At 43.0% G+C, this 18136-nt stretch overlaps 1 protein-coding gene across 1 annotated transcript in view; it reads right to left on the bottom strand.

Annotated features, from left to right (window-relative positions):
• Nucleotides 1-18136, bottom strand: part of FRAS1 (Fraser extracellular matrix complex subunit 1) — a 317287-nt gene that overhangs the window by 1667 nt on the left and 297484 nt on the right. The window contains exons 68-72 of the mRNA XM_068974976.1: nt 17212-17371; nt 12996-13112; nt 7770-7936; nt 3767-3972; nt 1725-1871 (exon numbers count right to left, since the gene is read on the bottom strand). Of these exons, the coding sequence (XP_068831077.1) occupies nt 1725-1871; nt 3767-3972; nt 7770-7936; nt 12996-13112; nt 17212-17371 (797 nt within the window). The remainder of the gene's footprint in view (nt 1-1724; nt 1872-3766; nt 3973-7769; nt 7937-12995; nt 13113-17211; nt 17372-18136) is intronic.

Genomic DNA, 18136 nt, shown 5'->3' with positions numbered 1-18136 from the left:
TATAAAATAAAGAAGTCATGAGATGTAATACACAGCGTAAGGAATATGGCCTTTAATACTGTAATAACTTTGGATGGGTACAGATGTTACTAGATTTACCACACTGATCATTTCATAATATATGCAAAAGTCAAATCACTATGTATCACATGTGAAACTAACATAACATTGTATATCAAATATATTTCAATAAAAAAAAAGAAAGGGAACTGATCCACTAAAGAAAGAATCTTTTTTTAAAAGTCATAGAATAAATCAGACTATCACTGGTCACTGGCCTCCTTTAAAAAAATGTTGAGATAAGACTATGCGTGGTTCATTTAAGGATTAGTAAGTATGCCACTATAACTGTAGCAGAATAAAGGTTTTGATGAAGTATAGAAAAAAGAAAGAAAGAAAAAGAAAAGCATTAGCAATGGTTGGTGTCTGAATAGAGAACTGAACCAAATATTTTGGGATTCTAGTCTATTTCCAAATTAAAGTGATCTTAGGGCAAATATTCATGTTTTTTCCTGTTTCCATACTTGTCCATGAAATAGCCCTAAGAATTTATCTTTTAGGGTTTCTGTAGCTTAGTGAATGCTTATGATTTGTTGGTCTTTATTGACATAAGTAGAGTAATAGTATTAATAACCAATTCATTCCCAGTGAGCTTCCACTGGTTCGTATGCTAATTTACTATTCGTTGATGAAGTTTAGCTAAAATAGAGTCATTCAATAAAGATTCATTAAACACCTACTCTGCACGTAATAAACAGACACTTGATAAAAATTTGCTAAATCTGAACACTTTTTGGATCATCTTCTGAGTGGTTATGTCATCAAGCATTTTATTTCCCTTTCATCTGCCGCCCATTGAGACCCTCCATGATTTTGAAACAATTTCTGAAGAGTGATAATAGTTCTGAAATTCAAGGTCATGACTTACTATTTGAAGATGGAGAAGAGTAGAAATTGATCTTGGAAATTCATGCTTATTACTGGGACTTAAGAGTATTTTTGCTTATCAAATACTAGTAATTCTTGCCATTCGAAATCACTGGATTGTATTTATGATTTTGCTAAATATTTCCACATGATTGTGAAAAACAGCTGGTGCTGCACAGAGCCATGATGAGACTATATGAGAATTAAAGAATTTTATTATTGCTTTGGTCTATTGGATAGATGATAAAATTTGAGGTGAGTATGTTAGTTGCTCAGTCATGTCTGACTGTTTGCGACCCTGTGGACTATAGTCTGCCAGGCTCCTCTGTCCTTGGAATTTTCCAGGCAAGAATAACAGAGTGGGTTGCCATTCCCTTTTACAGGGGATTTTCCCAACCCAGGGATCGAACCCAGGTCTCCTGTATGGCAGGCAGATTCTTTCCTGTCTGAGCCACCAGGGAAGCCAAGACCTCGATGCTTGGAAAGACTGAAGCCAAAAGACGAGTGTAACAGAGGATGAGATGATTGGATGGCATCACCAAATCGATGGACATGATCTTGGGTGAACTCTGGGAGACGGTGAAGGACAGGGAAGCCTTGCGTGCTGCAGTCCATGGGGTCACAAGGAGTTCGACAGGACTTAGTGGTTGAACAATGGTAAGTTTAACAACAATAAAAAGACCTGCCAGCAAGAATGCTATAAAAAGAAACTGGCATTGCAGAGAAGATGTCATCCTCCTCTTTGTAGCCTTTAAAGTGAATTCGTGCTCTACTTCCATTCTTCTCACCACACTCACCTTATAGAGTGCGTCTACCTTCAGAGTAAATCCATCCACGCCTGGCATGCTGCTGACCACTTGGAAATCAGGCAACTCGGAAGCAAAATGGGCCTCAAAGGGCACGTCATGGAAGTACTTGTCAGTTACCTCTGGCTGACTGCGGTCCTAGGAGTTGGAAGAGAGAAACACAAGCTCTAGCAAGATGGAACCACTGAACTGGCAGGCGGCGGTCACAGGGAGGAGGCAGTCACCCTTTGGGTTGGGGAAGCGTGTGCTGCAGGAGCCCTTACCTGAGCCTTAAGTAGACTGCTGCCCCTAGACACCCACTGCCCTCTGGGAGAGGACACTTGGTGGCCCCTGTGATCTTGAAACATAACAAGTAAGATAGCCTAGACCAGCAATTCTCAAACTCTATGTCCTCAGGACTTAAAAATTAAAGACGTCTCAAAGCTTTCATTTTATGTGATTTATATCTATCAATATTTACTGTATTAAAATTAACACTGTGATATGCTACAATGAACAATTTTTTTTTAATGAAAAAATATAGATATTTACTAATTCATTTTAGGAGAGAAATGAGCAACTCATTACATGTTAACATAAGTAACATATTTTTTAGTGAAAACACCTATATTCATATCCACCCAAAAAGAGAGTTGACCTTGTTTTACATTTTGGCAAATTGCTAGAAAAGAAGTAGATTCTCATAATTGCTTCTATTTTCCATCAGTTGTGATATGTTGTTTTGGCTGAAATATGTGAAGACAATCTGGCCTCACATAAGCTATGTATTAATAGCTGGAAGGGGGAGAAATGTTTGAATAACTTTTTCAGATAATTGTGCATATCCTTTTTTGATACTAAATTAGACCTCAGGAAGTGGTGTTTTTTAAAGATTAGGCACAATACGAATTGTGATTCCATATCAGTAAACCTGCATACTCTCTGCAAGTGTGAGGGAACGTGTGTGAAAAAAACAAGCAACATCATATCATCATGAAAGTAGTTTGACCTCATGGAGGCCCTGAAAGAATACTGGGGATATATTGAGGGGACTCTGGGACACACTGAAAAATACTGCCTTAGTCTTTCCTCTTCCTAAAACGTCAGTGACAGCTTGTCTTGCTGAAATGGAGCAGGACCCTCTGGTCCTTGCCCCTCCCCTGACTCCATGTCTTCAGTTTGCCCTTTGTCTGTGGAAGAACTTTGGCCAAAGAATACGTTTAATCAGAGAAGTGAGAAAATGCAGAAGCAAAGGAAAACAATCAAAGGAGACCAAATAATAATAATGTAGTCATTAAGCACAGGCAACGACCTTTTGCTCCTTCTCAAGGGCTATAGTACTCTTGCCTGGAGAATCCCAAGGATGGCGGAGCCTGGTGGGCTTCCATCTATGGGGTCGCACAGAGTCGGACACGACTGAAGCGACTTAGCAGCAGCAACAGCAGCAAGGGCTATAGATAATATTCTGAGCCATATCCTGTGAGGTGTCTTGTAAATACTGAAACTCCCACCAGGTGGAAGAAGTTAAGTACATGTTGACCAGACTGTAGCCATGATACAAACTGCCACAGGTCTGAGAACTGATTGCAAAGAAATGGAAACAAATGAACTCTAGAACTGAAGACTAACAGTATTCAAGACAATCAAGATGACTCTGGTCAGACCACTGATGACTCTCAGAGCTGACCATACTCTTTCTGCATGCAACCCCTTCCCTCTGTCTATAAAAGCTCTTGCCCCTTGATTGCCAGGGGAAGAATTGGCCTTTAGACATGCATCTGCCCTTGGTTATCAGCATCCAAAATAAAGCAAACTTTCCTTTCCACCAACCTTTCTACTGGCCTTTCAGTGGCAAGCAGCCAGACCTGGGTTGGTAACATTGTTACCCCCCATAATTATCACTAGCTTTGTAATATGTACTAGAATTAAGCTGACAGAGACAACATCAACAAAACAATAACAGTATCTGTAGAAACCATTGAGCGTGGCATTAGGCAAAATTTATAGCTGGGGAAATCTATCCATGTGTCAGCCCTTTAACACAAACAGCATACCAGCAGCAGGAATCTGTGTTTCAGATGTTTGTTTGGCTGAATGCATCCATACTGTGGCCCTTCATTGTAGATGGTCCCTGTGGGATCAAAGAAAGGCACATAGCCATCCTTTCCAGTACAAAGATAGACCTTCTCCAGCTGGAGCTTGTAAGCAGAATTAAGGTTTTGCTCTGGATTCCAAAGGACTCGGCCATAGAGTATTTGACCTGAAAAGATTGCAAGGCATTAATTAGGTCAGACTTTAAGAAAGAGGGAAAAAAAAGTGTCGAGGATAGGAAGGCTTTAACACGCTTCTTCAGAATCAAAAGTACCTTTCTATGAAGAGCTGCGGGGTCCATGTGCCCCTAAAATACACATTGATTCATGTACTGTTTCTTTTAATCAGTAAATGTTCCTGAAGTATTTAGGGTAGGGCAAGCATTCCCTTATGTGCAAGGGATACAAAGGTGAGTGAGACACAGCCAAGAGGGCAGAAATACAAGCGAAGCAATTGCTGAAAGCAGCTAGCATTTATTGAACTCATACTCCTGGAGAGGTATTTTACTAAGTCCTTCCCATGGGAGAACTCAGGAGGTGCTCACAATTTTATAGGAGAGGCATGGAGTGGTGAGGCGATTTGTTCAAGGTCACAAAGTCACCGAGTGGTGAGGGTGGGATTCAAAGTCGAAGGTGCTTGGTTTGAAACACCCACACTGTTAACCACCGCACGATGCTGTTACCTCACCACAGAGGAAGGCCAACAACATCAGATCAGCACAGAGCTGACAATGAGGGCTTAGCACCAAAGTCCGCCTGGAGAGCGCTGTGGAAGGGTATAAAGAGGAGATGACACTTGAGCTTTATTCTGAACCATGAGTTGTCAGCTGGGGCATCTGAGTGGGGAGGGAGAGGCTGCAAGAGCATCCCAGGTAAAAGCAAGTCCATGTACAAAATACGAAATGCTGGAAGGGTACCAGTCCTGGTGTAGTTAATTTTTCTTAGTTCCTGCTAGGACATCAAATTCTTTACCTACAGTACTTATTTAATCCTCCCAAGAGCCTAAGAGATGGGTTCAATTAGTGCCCCTATGTTAAATAACTTGTTTAAAGTTTCGTATCTGTGACATGTGGGAGGAGGATGTGAACACAGATCCGTCTGACTCAGAATGCACATCAGAACATTTACTGTGCACCAGGCAGGCCAGCGATGGGAGCCGGGGGGTGGGGGGAGGGGCTCTGGGAAAACTGATTAACAGTGCTGAGATTCTGGACTTGAGTACAGGAGTAGTAGGGAACACGGAAAGGTTTTGGTTGCGCAACATGGCATGGAGGATCCTAGTTTCTCAGCCAGGGATTGAACTTGTGCCCCCGGCAGTGGAAACACAGTGTCCTAAGCACTGGACCACTCAGGAAGTCCCTGGAATGTTTTGAATGTGGACTTAATGGACTTAATATCAACACACCTGGAGTTTAGAAACATGGAGAATAATGACAGAGAGACTAGAGGTACAAGTAGAGAGTTATTGTAATGCTCTAGCAAGAAATAGGTATCCAAATATAGCAGTGAGTATGTATGTCAATCCCAGCCTGCCGATTCATCACATCATTGCAAAGAAGCTATAATCCAATTTAAAAAATGGTGAAAACAAGCAAATGAACAAAATATAGTGGTCAGGCAAGGGGATTGAGGGTTTCCCTGGTGGTTCAGTGGTAAAGAATCCACCTGCCAATGCTGGAGATGTGGGCTCCATCCTTGGGTCAGGAAGATCCCCTGGAGAAGGAAATGGCAACCCACTCCAGGATTCTTGCCTGGAGAATCCCATGGACAGAGGAGCCTGGGGGGCTATAGTCTATGGGGTCACAAAGGGTCGGACACAGCTGAGAGACTAAACAACAAAGGGACTGAAGGCAAGAAATGCCTGAGGGTTGGGACCAGTCATCTTACTGCCATCAGGGGTGGGGTAGAGGGGGCAGAGGAGAAGTAGACGTTAGCCCTGAGATCTTTGGCTGGCCACCTAGAGCTTGCTGATGCAGTCAGTGGGGCAGTGAATGTGAGAGGAACATTTCTGGGGAGAGATGAGTCCAGTTCTAGACACGTTAAGAAAAGCTATAACAAACCTAGACAGTGTATTAGAAAGCAGAGACATCACTTTGCCAACAAAGGTCCATAGAGTCAAAGCTATGGTTTTTCCAGTAGTCGTGTATGGATGTGAGAGTTGGACTGTAAAGAAAGGTAAGCACCAAAGAACTGATGCTTTTGAAGACTCTTGAGAGTCCCCTGGACTGCAAGAAGATCCAACCAGTCCATCCTAAAGGAAATCAGTCCTGAATATTCACTGGAAGGACGGATGCTGAAGCTGAAGCTCCAATACTTTGTCTACCTGATGTGACGAGCTCACTCATTGGAAAAGACCCTGACGCTGGACAAGATTGAGGGCAGGAAGAGAAGTGGGGGACAGAGGATGAGATGGTTGGATGGCATCACTGAGTTGGCATCATTTGAGTCTGCTCAATTCAATGGACATGAGTTTGAGCAAACTCAGGGAGAAAGTGAAGGACAGGGGGGCCTGGCATGCTGCAGTCCATGGGGTTTGAAAGAGTCGGACATGACTGAGCAATGGAACAATGATAACAAGGTGTCTGAATGCCATCACTTGGAGAGGTTTGGTAGTTTCAATCTGTGTGTGGAAGTGTGGAAGAGAAGCTCAGAAGAGAGCAGGGACAAGGTTAATTTTCATGGAGCGGCTGTGGAGTAGCAGGTGGTTAGGAAGTTCAGAGCACAGGGAGGAGCCAAGTCATGGGGGTGACTGGAGGAGCACTGAAGTAAGAGCAGAAGGAGCCAAGCATGGAATGTGGAGACAGCCATACTAACAGGGCAGAGGATGGAGGGCCAGAGAGTGGGGAGTGGCCAGAAAGGCAAGATGGCCTCAGGAGAGGCTGGTGCAAAGGAAACCAAACAGTGTCAAAACCCACGGGCTTGGTATCATTGACAAGAGAGAATTCTGAGCCGTGGTCGGACAAAGCCAGTCTGCAGCAGATGACGCAGGAGTGACTGGGAAGAAGGGCCATGGGGACAGTGTCAGTTCACCGCTCCTTCAGGAAGATTCTCAGAGGAAAGAAAAGGAGGACATGTGGGTTGAAGTTTGAGCAAGGGGTAGGGATGAGAGAGTTTTCTCTTATGGGATGTGTTTTTAGGATGAGAGAAAAAAAACTCAGATATGAGCAAAAGATTAAAAGTAAGAAAAAGGAAGAAGAGAGAAACTGGAAGAAAATCTAATGGGTTGATTCATCTATAGTTTATTCATTCAACAAATATTTATTGAGCACCTAGGCATTGGTGGCATGACATACAAATTTGATATTTAACTACAATCTGTATTCTAGTGGGAGAGACAGGCAATAAATAAGTAAAGAAATATGGTATTAAAAATTGTGAGAAGTACTATAAAAAATGAACAACATTTAGTGAAAGTGAAAGATATGAAAACCGATATTAGATTGACTGGTATGGTCAAAGCAAGTCTCTTTGGGGAGGTTAGCATTTAGATAGAGACCTGAAAAAGAAGAAAGTCAAGGGAGGTGTGTCTGGAGCAAGGAGAGGGCAAAGGAACCATTTCAAGTAGAGAAAGCCTGCTGAACAAGACATGGAGCTTTGGCATAGTTTTGAGGCTGGTAGGCAGTCATATTACAATCTCAGGAACTGAGAGATGAAGCAATTCACCCAAAGTTAGACAATGCATTAGAATCTGGCTGGAAGCCCCTGCATTCTTACAACTCATCAGCACTTTCACACTCATCACATCGCTGATTATTACAGCACAAAGAATATGATCTTATTTTGAAATAACCTGAAGGAAGAATATGAGTCTGTTCCTTGACTAATCCCTGGCTGCGCTGGAACCAGCGCTAGGGGACTCTTCCCTGAAGAGCTGACTGAAAGCTGATAAGCAGAGATGCTAGGAGACCTATCTGATAGCTTCTCAAGCCCATTGGAGTCTCTGTCTTTGGGTGAAGGGAATGCTTACCTTTCGAGAAGGCTCCTTTGTAATCCATTTCTGCCAGTGACATATCAGAAGTGTTGGGGTCCATTAGGAACACCTTCTCATTGTTGCAGAGCTGAAATTCAGTATTGAGCGAATACACAACAGGAACAGGGCGGTTGGTCTGCTGGAATGCAATGGGTATCAGGAATCTAAATGCAGAAAAACAAGAACTCCTTGAGAGTAGGATTGATTTTTCATCAGTCATTTGGGCTGCCCTCCTGTTCCCACCCTGCACTTTGCTGTAGGTGCTAAAACATTTAGTGAATAAAGAGATGGGTACAGGCAAGGGCCGAAGAATTGCTGCTTTTGAACTGTGGTATTGGAGAAGACTCTTGAGAGTCCCTTGGACTGTAAGGAGATCCAACCAGTCCATCCTAAAGGAGATCAGTCCTGAATATTCATTGGAAGGACTGACGCTGAAGCTGAAATTCCAATACTGTGGCTACGTGATGTGAAGAACTGACTCATTTGAAAAGACCCTGATGCTGGGGAAGATTGAAGGCAGGAGAAGGGGATGACAGAGGATGATGGTTGGATGGCATCACTGACTCAATGGACATGAGTTTGAGTAAATTCCGGGAGAGAATGATGGACAGGAAGGCCTGCATGCTGCAGTCATGGGATCAGAAAGAGTGGGACGCAACTCAGAGACTGAACTGAACTGAACTGACAGGAGAGAGACCTTATTTAGTTCCAGTTCTTATGAGGTTTATCTGCTCTTTGGAGCATGAATAATCTAATTGGTTTTTAGGCTTTTCAACACTCTTTGCTTTTCCTGGCCCTCTCATTCTGGAAAACCCTGAGGTTCAAATTGAGATTAGTGGTAATGAATTCAGTTTTCTGACTTTGACCTTGACAAACCGTCTACTGGAATGCTCCCTCCTTGTCTGCTACCACCCATTGCCTAGAGAACTCTTGCTGTTCAGATCTCAAGCACCACTTTTTCTAGGAAGCTTACCTTCTTTCTCTTCCCTCCCAGGCTGGGTCAGATCTCTTATCATTTGTTTTCAATACACTGTGCAGTTTTTTTTTTTTTCTCATAGTACTTATTGTCGCTTGCTATTCTATTTAAATGTGTGATCAAAGTCTGATTCACCCATTACAATTTCCATAGTGGGTTGCCATTTCCTTCTCCAATGCATGAAAGTAAAAGGTGAAAGTGAAGTCACTCAGTCATGTCCGACTTTTAGCGACCCCATGGACTGCAGCCCACCAGTCTCCTCCGTCCATGGATTTTCCAGGCAAGAGTACTGGAGTGGAGTGCCATTTCCTTCTCCAATGCAAGAAAGTGAAAAGTGAAAGTGAAGTCGCTCAGTCATGTCCGACTCTGTGCCACCTCATAGACAGCAGCCCACCAGGCTCCCCCATCCCTGGGATTCTCCAGGCAAGAATACTGGAGTGGGTTGCCATTTCCTTCTTCAATGCATGAAAGTGAAAAGTTTGAGCTATAGGGAAGACCTAAATATGAGGTGAACCATAAGCCAAAACAAGGGATAAAGTGAAGTCGCTCAGTCGTGTCTGACTCTTTGTGACCCCATGGACTGTAGCCCACCAGACTCCTCTGTCCATAGGATTTTCCAGGCAAGAGTACTGGAGTGGGTTGCCATTTCCTTCTCCAGGGGATCTTCCTGACCCAGGGATTGAACCCAGGTCTTCTGCGTTGCAGGCAGACACTTTACCATCTGAGCCACTAGGGAAGCCCCAAACAAGAGATGATAGGCACCAATACCAGGCTAGTGGTTAACTTAGTGGAGAGATAGGAAGAGTACAACTGAAAGGGGCATTGAAGGTATTTAAAAGGTACTAGGAATGTTTCTTTTTTTTGCCGACCTCCAGTTTCATTAGTTCTAAAGTGGAAATACAGTAAATAATCTTGAGGGCGATCACTGTAATGAGACTTGAACTTATAATATTCTAACGTAATTAGCCTCCAATTAAAATAAATCAATAAATTAAAAAAAAAAAGAGCTTAGTACAGAGCCCACCACATAGTCTGCACTCCATACACAGACACTAATACCACTGGCAGTTATGATTATTCACTTAGCATCAGGATCATAGTGCAAGGGATAGCCAGTTCATGGCAGTTATAATTCTTACTAGGTAATGTTCTTGAGGTTTTATATATCCACAGTGTTTGGTCTTCTGGGTATTAAAACATTTCATAATTTTAAAAAATTTATCACAGGGACTTCCCTGGTGGTCCAGTACTTAAGCCTCTGTGCTCCTGATGCAGGGGGCGCTAGCTGGGGAGCTAAGATTCTACAGGCCTTCCAGCACAGCCACAAAGATAAAGGAAGAAGTAAATAAATAAAATAAAAATGGATTACATGAATAAAAAATTCCCTAGCATATCTCTTCAGATGATGTGCCCTCTGTTCTTCCTTACTGCCGCCAGCCACTATTTTCCTGGTCACCGTCCCTCCCACACTTGACTGACTACAGGCTCTCCTGTATCACTCCTGCCTTCAGTCTCAATGATTTCAATGGATGAAACATCCACCCCCCTAACCTCTCAGTTCCTTGATGTCTTCACCTCCAAAGAGCACATGCCCCTCTCCACTGCAGCCGCCTATGCCCCACCATCCTACTAGGCACCTCCTCCATAAAACCTCGCTTTCAAATGTCTCCCTCTCTACCCTAACACTTCCTATCTTTCCAGCTCACCTCTTTTAATCCCACTCATTAATTCTTCAACCACACCAGGCCCTCTGCAACCACACTTACCAGGATGCAGAAGACCTGGAAAACTGACACACTCACGGTGGGGATACACACACAGTTACACATTTCTAAACACTTTGGAAAAAAGTGTGCCAGTTTCATAAGAAGTTAAACATACCATAGAATCCAGCCACTCCACTCCTAGGTATTTACACAAGAAAACAGAGAGCATGTGTCCATATAAAGGCTTATCTATGTATGTTTACAGCAACTTTATTTATAACAGCCCAAACTGGAAATAATCCAAATGTCCATCAACTAACTGATTTGATAAATGAACTGTACTGTGTGCACACCATGGCATACAGCTCAGCAGCAACAGGAACAAGCCACTGCTACACACAACAACTATGAGTGAGTCAAAATAACCATGTTGAACAAGAGAAGTCAGAGAAAAAGAATTCGTATTGTGTAATGCCACTTATATAAATTAGTAGAAAATGCAAGCTAATCTGTAATGACAGAAGGATCAGTAGATACCGAGGGGGTTGGGTGTCGGGAGGTGATGGGAGGGGGGATACCGAAGGGTCATGAGGAAACTTTTGGAGAAAATGGACATCACCACTATTTTAATTGTGGTGATATTTCACAAGAACATATATGTCAAAATTGATCAAACTGTATGTGCCTTAAACACATACTAGTCATCTTACACTAATAAGTAATTTAATGGTAATTTAAAGGCAATTCAGGGACTTCCCTGGTGGTCCAGTGGTTAAGAATCTGCCTCCCAGTGCAGGGGACGAAGGTTCGATCCCTGGTCGGGGAATCCTACATTACTCCAGGCAACTAAGCCCTCATGCACAACTAGAGAGAAGTCCGTGCTCTGAAACGAAAGATCCGCTGAGCTGCAACTAGGACCCAGTGCAGCCAACAAATTAATAAACAAATGTTTTTTTGAAAAAAAAAAAAAAATCAATAGGGCCCTCAGCACTGCTGATCTGCTGTGACGGTAACTCTCTACCATACTTTCCACTCTCAGAGATGACTCTTTCACGTCCTCCTCTCTTCTCGAACCTCACTGTTCCTTACTTCCAGCTATGCTTGACTTCTCATTTCTTGGAGAAACAGACTCAATCCGACGTCTCCTTGGTCATCCTTACCCTCCCAACCTACTAATTCTCCCTTCACCTGTATCCATAGACTGTGCCTGCCTTCCTTTCTTAGTAGATGACGTGTCTGTGCCTCTGGCTAAGGCTGGCCCGTCCCCGCATGTCTGGGTCTGTTCCCTGTTCCACTCAAGGACTTAGCTCTGCACATCCTCCCTCTTCCCACTGCATTGTCTGTTTCCCCCAGTAGACCAACAGGGCTCTTCTCACCAACACACAAACATCCTAAAATATTTTGCATCTAAAACACACACAAACAAAACCTCCTTCAATCCTTCATCTCTTCCCACGAATGCCCCTCTATCTGAAACCTTTTATAACAAAATTCCTTCAGCATTGCTTTGTCCCTTTTATCTCCACGTTCTTGCCTCTCTCTCTTGAACGCACTCTAATCAGGCCTCATCCTTCTCAGTCCACTGAACCTAACCTGTATCAAGATTATGGACGAATTCTGTGTGGCCAAATCCAATGGCCAAGTCTCAGACTCTTAATTTGAAAGTCACTCTCCAAATCACCTTCTCTTAATGATAATGTCAGATTCTGTTTGCAGTGCCTTCTCTCTGAAACGTTTTCCAGTCACTCTGCTCAGCTCCTAGAAAGGTGGCACTATACTATCTGCACTGCTTGAGAGCAGCGGTGACTTTAAATCCTCTGCTAGAGTCTCCACGCTGAGACTAGAGCCAAGGACACGATAAGAGCTGAATAAATACGGGCTGAATGAATGAACATCGGCACAACGAGGACAGGCTCAGGTCAGAGGTGGGCATGGGCTGATGGACAGTTTGATTCTTGTTATTTATGGTAGTTACATTCTATAAAGCTGCAATGAACGCAGAATGAATGAATTGTGAACAGCTGCCCGTGGGGGGAAATCAGGGGTCAAGTTCCTGCAGCCTCTGCTCTCAACATTTTCATCAGTGATCAATACCTAACTGTTTTATGCGGGTTTCTGTCTAAAGACACCTTACTTGAAATATACTGTTGGTTCCTTAGCATAGAACTTGTGGTGACGGCACTGAAGTTCATGCTGGAATGAAGCTCATCTAACACTCCATTTGGCTCATCACCGCCTTCTTGTATGTAGGAAATAAGACGGCACTTCGGCGCTCTGCTGGGGAGCCATTTTAAACAAAAAAATCACCAATACGAGGGACAAAAATTTGAAAACCCTGGCAGCAAATGAACTGTAAAAGGGACACTTGTTCACAGGATGAGAAATCTGAGCTGGGAATGTGGCTCAGATGATCGCCTTTTCATCATTCTGCAGGTCAGGGAACGATCAGGATAGCATCACGAAAATTGGATTCGGGGTTACAAATAAATGTCAGTGAATAGGTAAGTTCACAAATAGTGAGGATCAATCCTCTCTCCCTACCTCTCTGGGGCGTGTGCAGTGCAGGCCAGAGGCTTTTCTCCTGGGTCCACCCATGGCTGTGTGGGTTGCACTGTGCAAGGGATCAGGTAGATGGTGTACTCCCCGGAGTAATCCTTCCTGGAAACAGGCAGGCAGATTACGGTTAGAGAGATGGATTTAGAGATTACTTACTTACCCAGAAATACCCTGACTTCAGTAGACAAGTTTTCACATGATACTTGTGCTAAGCATCCCACCAAGAACTTCACAAGTCTGCAGACACGATTTTCAGGAATTCATCACACTTGTGATTGTTCTAACACACTTCAGAGTACTAGCCAGAGGTGTTAAATAGAGTTCTTTTCATTTATTCAAGCCCTTTCCATGAGAAATGCTGAGAAAGTCACACTGTTGATAAAAATCTAAAAGGCTCCAATGAGGGCAAAACAGACCTGGCCACATCCTTTCTTACACCCCCGTGAAACTGACTTGACAGCGTCTGTTTAGTGTTTCTTGCTGACTGACACCCTGTTACACATTCTGGACTGCAAAAACTTTTGTTTACTGAGATGTGACTGAGCCAGCGGTGCTGCTGCTCTGATTGAAAAGGTAGTGAAGGCCTGGGGGTTGACTAACCCCACTCCAGAGATGGCTGCCACCCCCACTTCATTAGCATTCAGTTTCAGGACTTCTCTCCCAAACCCTCCTCCTTTAAGCAAAGTTGAAGAACAGCATCACTTCTCATCGGAGATGACTTGCTGGGAATTTCTGTGTTTACAGTGGGGCATGAGATTCTGCAGGTCGTGATCCTGAGAGTACAGAGCCTTGGTAGCCCTCACCTACTTCATTTCCCACACTTGTCATCCAGCAGCTCAGCCCCTGGCAGGCTGCCTGAAAGGCAGCTAGACAGCCAGCAGCGGCAGGAAGATTCTTCAAGGGCCTTGGGAGGCTGCCACCTACTGAGTGAGGAGCTCAGGGCTGTGAATTTTAATTCTAACTAGCATGATTTGTGATTAGTTTTCACTTTCTCCATGTTCCTTCTTTGACTATTTCTTCGGCATTATTTGTGTCTGTTTATTAGTAAAGTGATAGCAAAGATTTTGTAAACATAAATAAGTAGCCAACTTCCCTGGTGACTCAGGTGGTGAAGAATCTGCCTGAAATGCAGGAGACCTGGGTTCGATCCCTGGGTCAGGAAGATCCCCTGGAGAAGAGATTGGTTACCCACTCCAGTATTCTTGCCTGAAGAATTCCATGGACGGAGCCCGGCAGGCCACAGTCCATGGGGTCGCAGAGTTGGACACGACTGAGTGACTAACACTTCTACTTAATAAATAAATAAGTAAGTACCACTTTCAGGACACAGCCTGGGGTCAGTTTAGTGAGATGGCCCAGGCTGGAAATGGGGAGACGGTCTAACCCTGCCCTTGCCTGGCTTCTGCCATGGCTGTACAATTTTAGACAAACTAGGCAAACTTTCAGGGCTTAGTTTCTAAGCCCCTTTGTGCCCTGGAAGTTTGTATGCCTGTAGGTCTGCATGTCTGCAGTTTTTTCACTTGATCCTTGTCTTCCTCCAAAGCTGGAACCAGCAGGAAATGAGATCTTGTATACTATCTTTGAATTACACAAAAATTGACCTGTGTAATGTGAATAGTAGCTCTTAATAGAAATACTTAATTAGGCAGAACTGTCCATGCCTGACTCCTGCTTTCCAACAGTCAGGCCATTGCAAAGTAGAAATAGAGACACAGATGTAGAAAACAAATATATGGATAACAAGGGAAGATAGGGATGGGATGGGATGAATTGGGAGATTGGGATTGATATATATACACTGTTGATACTACGTAGAAAATAGATAACTAATGCGAACCTACTATATAGCTCAGGGAACTCTACTCAGTGTTCTGTGCTAGATGGGAAATGGGTTAAACCCATTTTTAAGTGGGGTAGATGGGTTAAATGGGAAGGAAATCCAAGGAAGAAGGCATATGTGTATGGGTGTGGCTGGTTCACTTTGCTGTACAGCAGAAACTAATCCAACATTGCAAAACTACTATATTCCAATTAAAACAAAAACAAAAAGGCCAGATCCTGTTGTCCCTCCCCTCGAACCTGTAGCGGCTCCTGTTGCATTAGAGTGAAAAAGTCCACACACTGGCCTTCAAGGCTCCACAGCAGCCTGACCCTGTCTCTTGTTACCCTCTTCATCCACTCCATTCCAGCCACCAAAATTTTGCCAAACTCTGGAACTTTGCCAGGAACCCCTTCCCCCAGATAATCTACATAGTGAGCTCCCTTGTTTCCTTCCTTGCTCAAATGTACCTTCTTAATGAGGCCTAGGCTGAACTTCCGAACCAACAAATTACAATGTCCCCCACTCCTGATTCCCCTTACCCTGCTCTCGGCCTTTTATTTTCCCATAGTGCTGAGTCGCACAAGCCTTAGCAACTGAACAACAGCAACATCACCTTCTAACATGTGATACTGTACTCATTCATTATGTCTACCTGTGGGTGCAGAGATTTTTATTTTGTCCACCGACGTCTTCTTAGTAAAAGTTCAATAAATATCTATTGAACAAATGAATGCAAGACAAATGGCATGGTCTCCCCAGGTTGCAGTCCTGTTTACCACCCCTGAATATGTGTTAAGTCAATTTCCTGACTATTCCTACAAATATGCCCAACACAGTCTGGAGGTAGGTTTCTAATCCTGTGGTTCTTTGCTCCTCTTTTCTGAAAACTAGAAGTCTCCCATCAGTTGCTCAGCCTCCCCAAGAAGCCTTGGTCGGTTCCCCAGCTGGTATGGTCTCCCAACCCTAAGCAGCTGTGGTCTGAGTGCTCGGCATGGCTCACGGTGTACACAGCACAGAACGCTTGGTGTTACTCTTTGCTTTGCCATTTATCTATGGATTTAACATCCTTACTGCAAATGTCAGCTCATAAAGGTTGCTTATTCAGGAACTACTGTGTGCTAAAATGTGCAGTTCTGGGGCTTACCCTTGAGAAGCTCACAATCTAATGGAAATGGGACTCAGAGCATTATAATATGCTGAGCTGTGTTACAGTAAAAGCTGGAACAACATGCAAACCAGCAGGAAGAGATTCTAACACAGCATGGAGAGTCAGCCAAGGTGTCTCAGAAGGGTTGATATCTGAGCTAGAGCTCAGAGGAGTTTGAGATGTGCAGGAGGAAAGGAGCAAGAAGGGTAGGCGGATTATAAAAGCAAAGAGGTATGAATGGGCTGGTGGATTCAGAGGTTGGGAACACATGTGGTTAGACGGCTGGGTTTGAGGCGAGGCTTAGAGGGAAGGATGTGGGTCCTGCTCAAAGAGCTGGATTTCATTTGGTAAGCAGTGGGGAGTCAGCAAAGGATTTAAAGAGGACCATTTCTGTGTCTATAAATTGGGACAAATACATGTACAATCTCATGAGGTTCTAGGAAACACAATAAAGGTTATTTTGTTATATATTGATTTCAAAGGAATCAGGATGTAAAAGAAAAATCTAATATAAGACCAAACATTTGTAACTAAAATAAAAGTTTTAAAAATTATTCTTAAGACAATTTGCCACTTTTTAATTGCAAATAATAAGATTTTCATGCTAAAGATAGGTACTAATTTCATGACCTACAAAATGGGGCTAACAATATTTACTATAGGTTCCATTATTCTTTTAATGGTAAAAGTTTTCATTTTGTTTGTCGTATTCTTTCCTTTTACAAATGGAATAGCTGACAGTATTTATTCCAATCTCATTCTACCTCTGTATCAGGTGTAGGAGAAGACTAAACCTTGTTATTTATTTTACAGGACATTGAATTGTAAAGGGTGACATCTGGACCTGATAACTAGTGATCCTGGATTTTGTACTGGTTGTGATCACTGGAATGAAATTTCTTTATTATACTAAGATATTAGTTGGACAAATTTCCCAGCTTCCTTTGCAGGTAGATGTGCCATGTGACTAAGTTCTGGCCAACGTGATGTGAAAAAAATTGATGTGCACCCTGCCTATTCTCACTCTTGAAATAAGGGTGATCCCTGTCCAATTTATACGTCAGAAACTGATCTGAGCTACATCTGTTTCTCTAGGTGCCAGATGGCAACTTCTGTCTATCTCACTTTTAAAATAGAAAAGTTTTAAAAGTTTTCTTCTAGCTTTTGAAGAAAAGCCCTTAAAGAAACAGAAAACATTTCAGATTTACCCCTGAACTCCATCCTATACTCACCTGTTATAAGAGCTTGTAGCTCGCCAGAGTTGATAAGGAGAATCGAAAGTCTGAGCACTCCACAGGAGCTGCAGGTCAAATTCAATTCCTCCGAGGTGGTCTGGAGTCAGTATGAATGATTTCACATCAGGGAGGGTGTGGTGCTCCATCACAAACTGTCCTATTTCAAGGGGAAACACACAGACACTTATTTGTAAGTTTGCTTGTGGTCAATCCCCTACAAAAGCCTTGAAACTGAATTAATATTCTTCTATAAAAAAATCAAGGTTATACCTACCCACTTGGTTCTGAGAATATATCCCACATTGGGTGGGACAGCATGGCCTCTTACCTCAGTCCATCACTCTACTCATGATCATTGTTAGGGTCACATACATTTATAAATTATAATGAATGTGCCTTGTAGAAATGGCCCTAATGAGCATATTCACAATAATATGAGTACTTAAGTGACAATGAACATTGAACACACTTAGCTTTGAACTCTAACCAACATGTTTCTTGGAGGCAGAAAGATATCAGGAGTTTATAAATAGAAATATCAGCTTCAGATTTAAAAAATCTCATTAGGACCACTCAAGTCCTTTGTGGAAGGAAGCAATTATAAACATCCTTAAAGGTAAGGATTACTCAGCAAGACACCTCCACTCTTTTAAAGTACAGTCATTTAGTGTCATGAATAAATAAAAGTAGGGAAACTATTCTATATCGAAAAAATTAAAAAGTAAAAATCAGTCACACAGTTTGACTCTGCGATCTCACAGACTGTAGCCTGCCTGGCTCCTCTGTCCATGGAATTCTCCAGGCAAGAGTACTAGAGTGGGTTGCCATTTCTTTCTCCAGGGAATCCTCCCAAGTCTCCTACATTGCAGGGAGATTCTTTACCAACTGAGCCAAGAGGGTGGCTCATTCTATATTAAAATAG

Source organism: Capricornis sumatraensis, chromosome 7, assembly GCF_032405125.1.
Source record: "Capricornis sumatraensis isolate serow.1 chromosome 7, serow.2, whole genome shotgun sequence".
NCBI classification, from domain to species: Eukaryota; Metazoa; Chordata; class Mammalia; order Artiodactyla; family Bovidae; genus Capricornis; species Capricornis sumatraensis.
The sequence above is the reverse complement of the archived record's forward strand: the minus strand, read 5'-3'. Positions and strand labels throughout refer to the sequence as shown.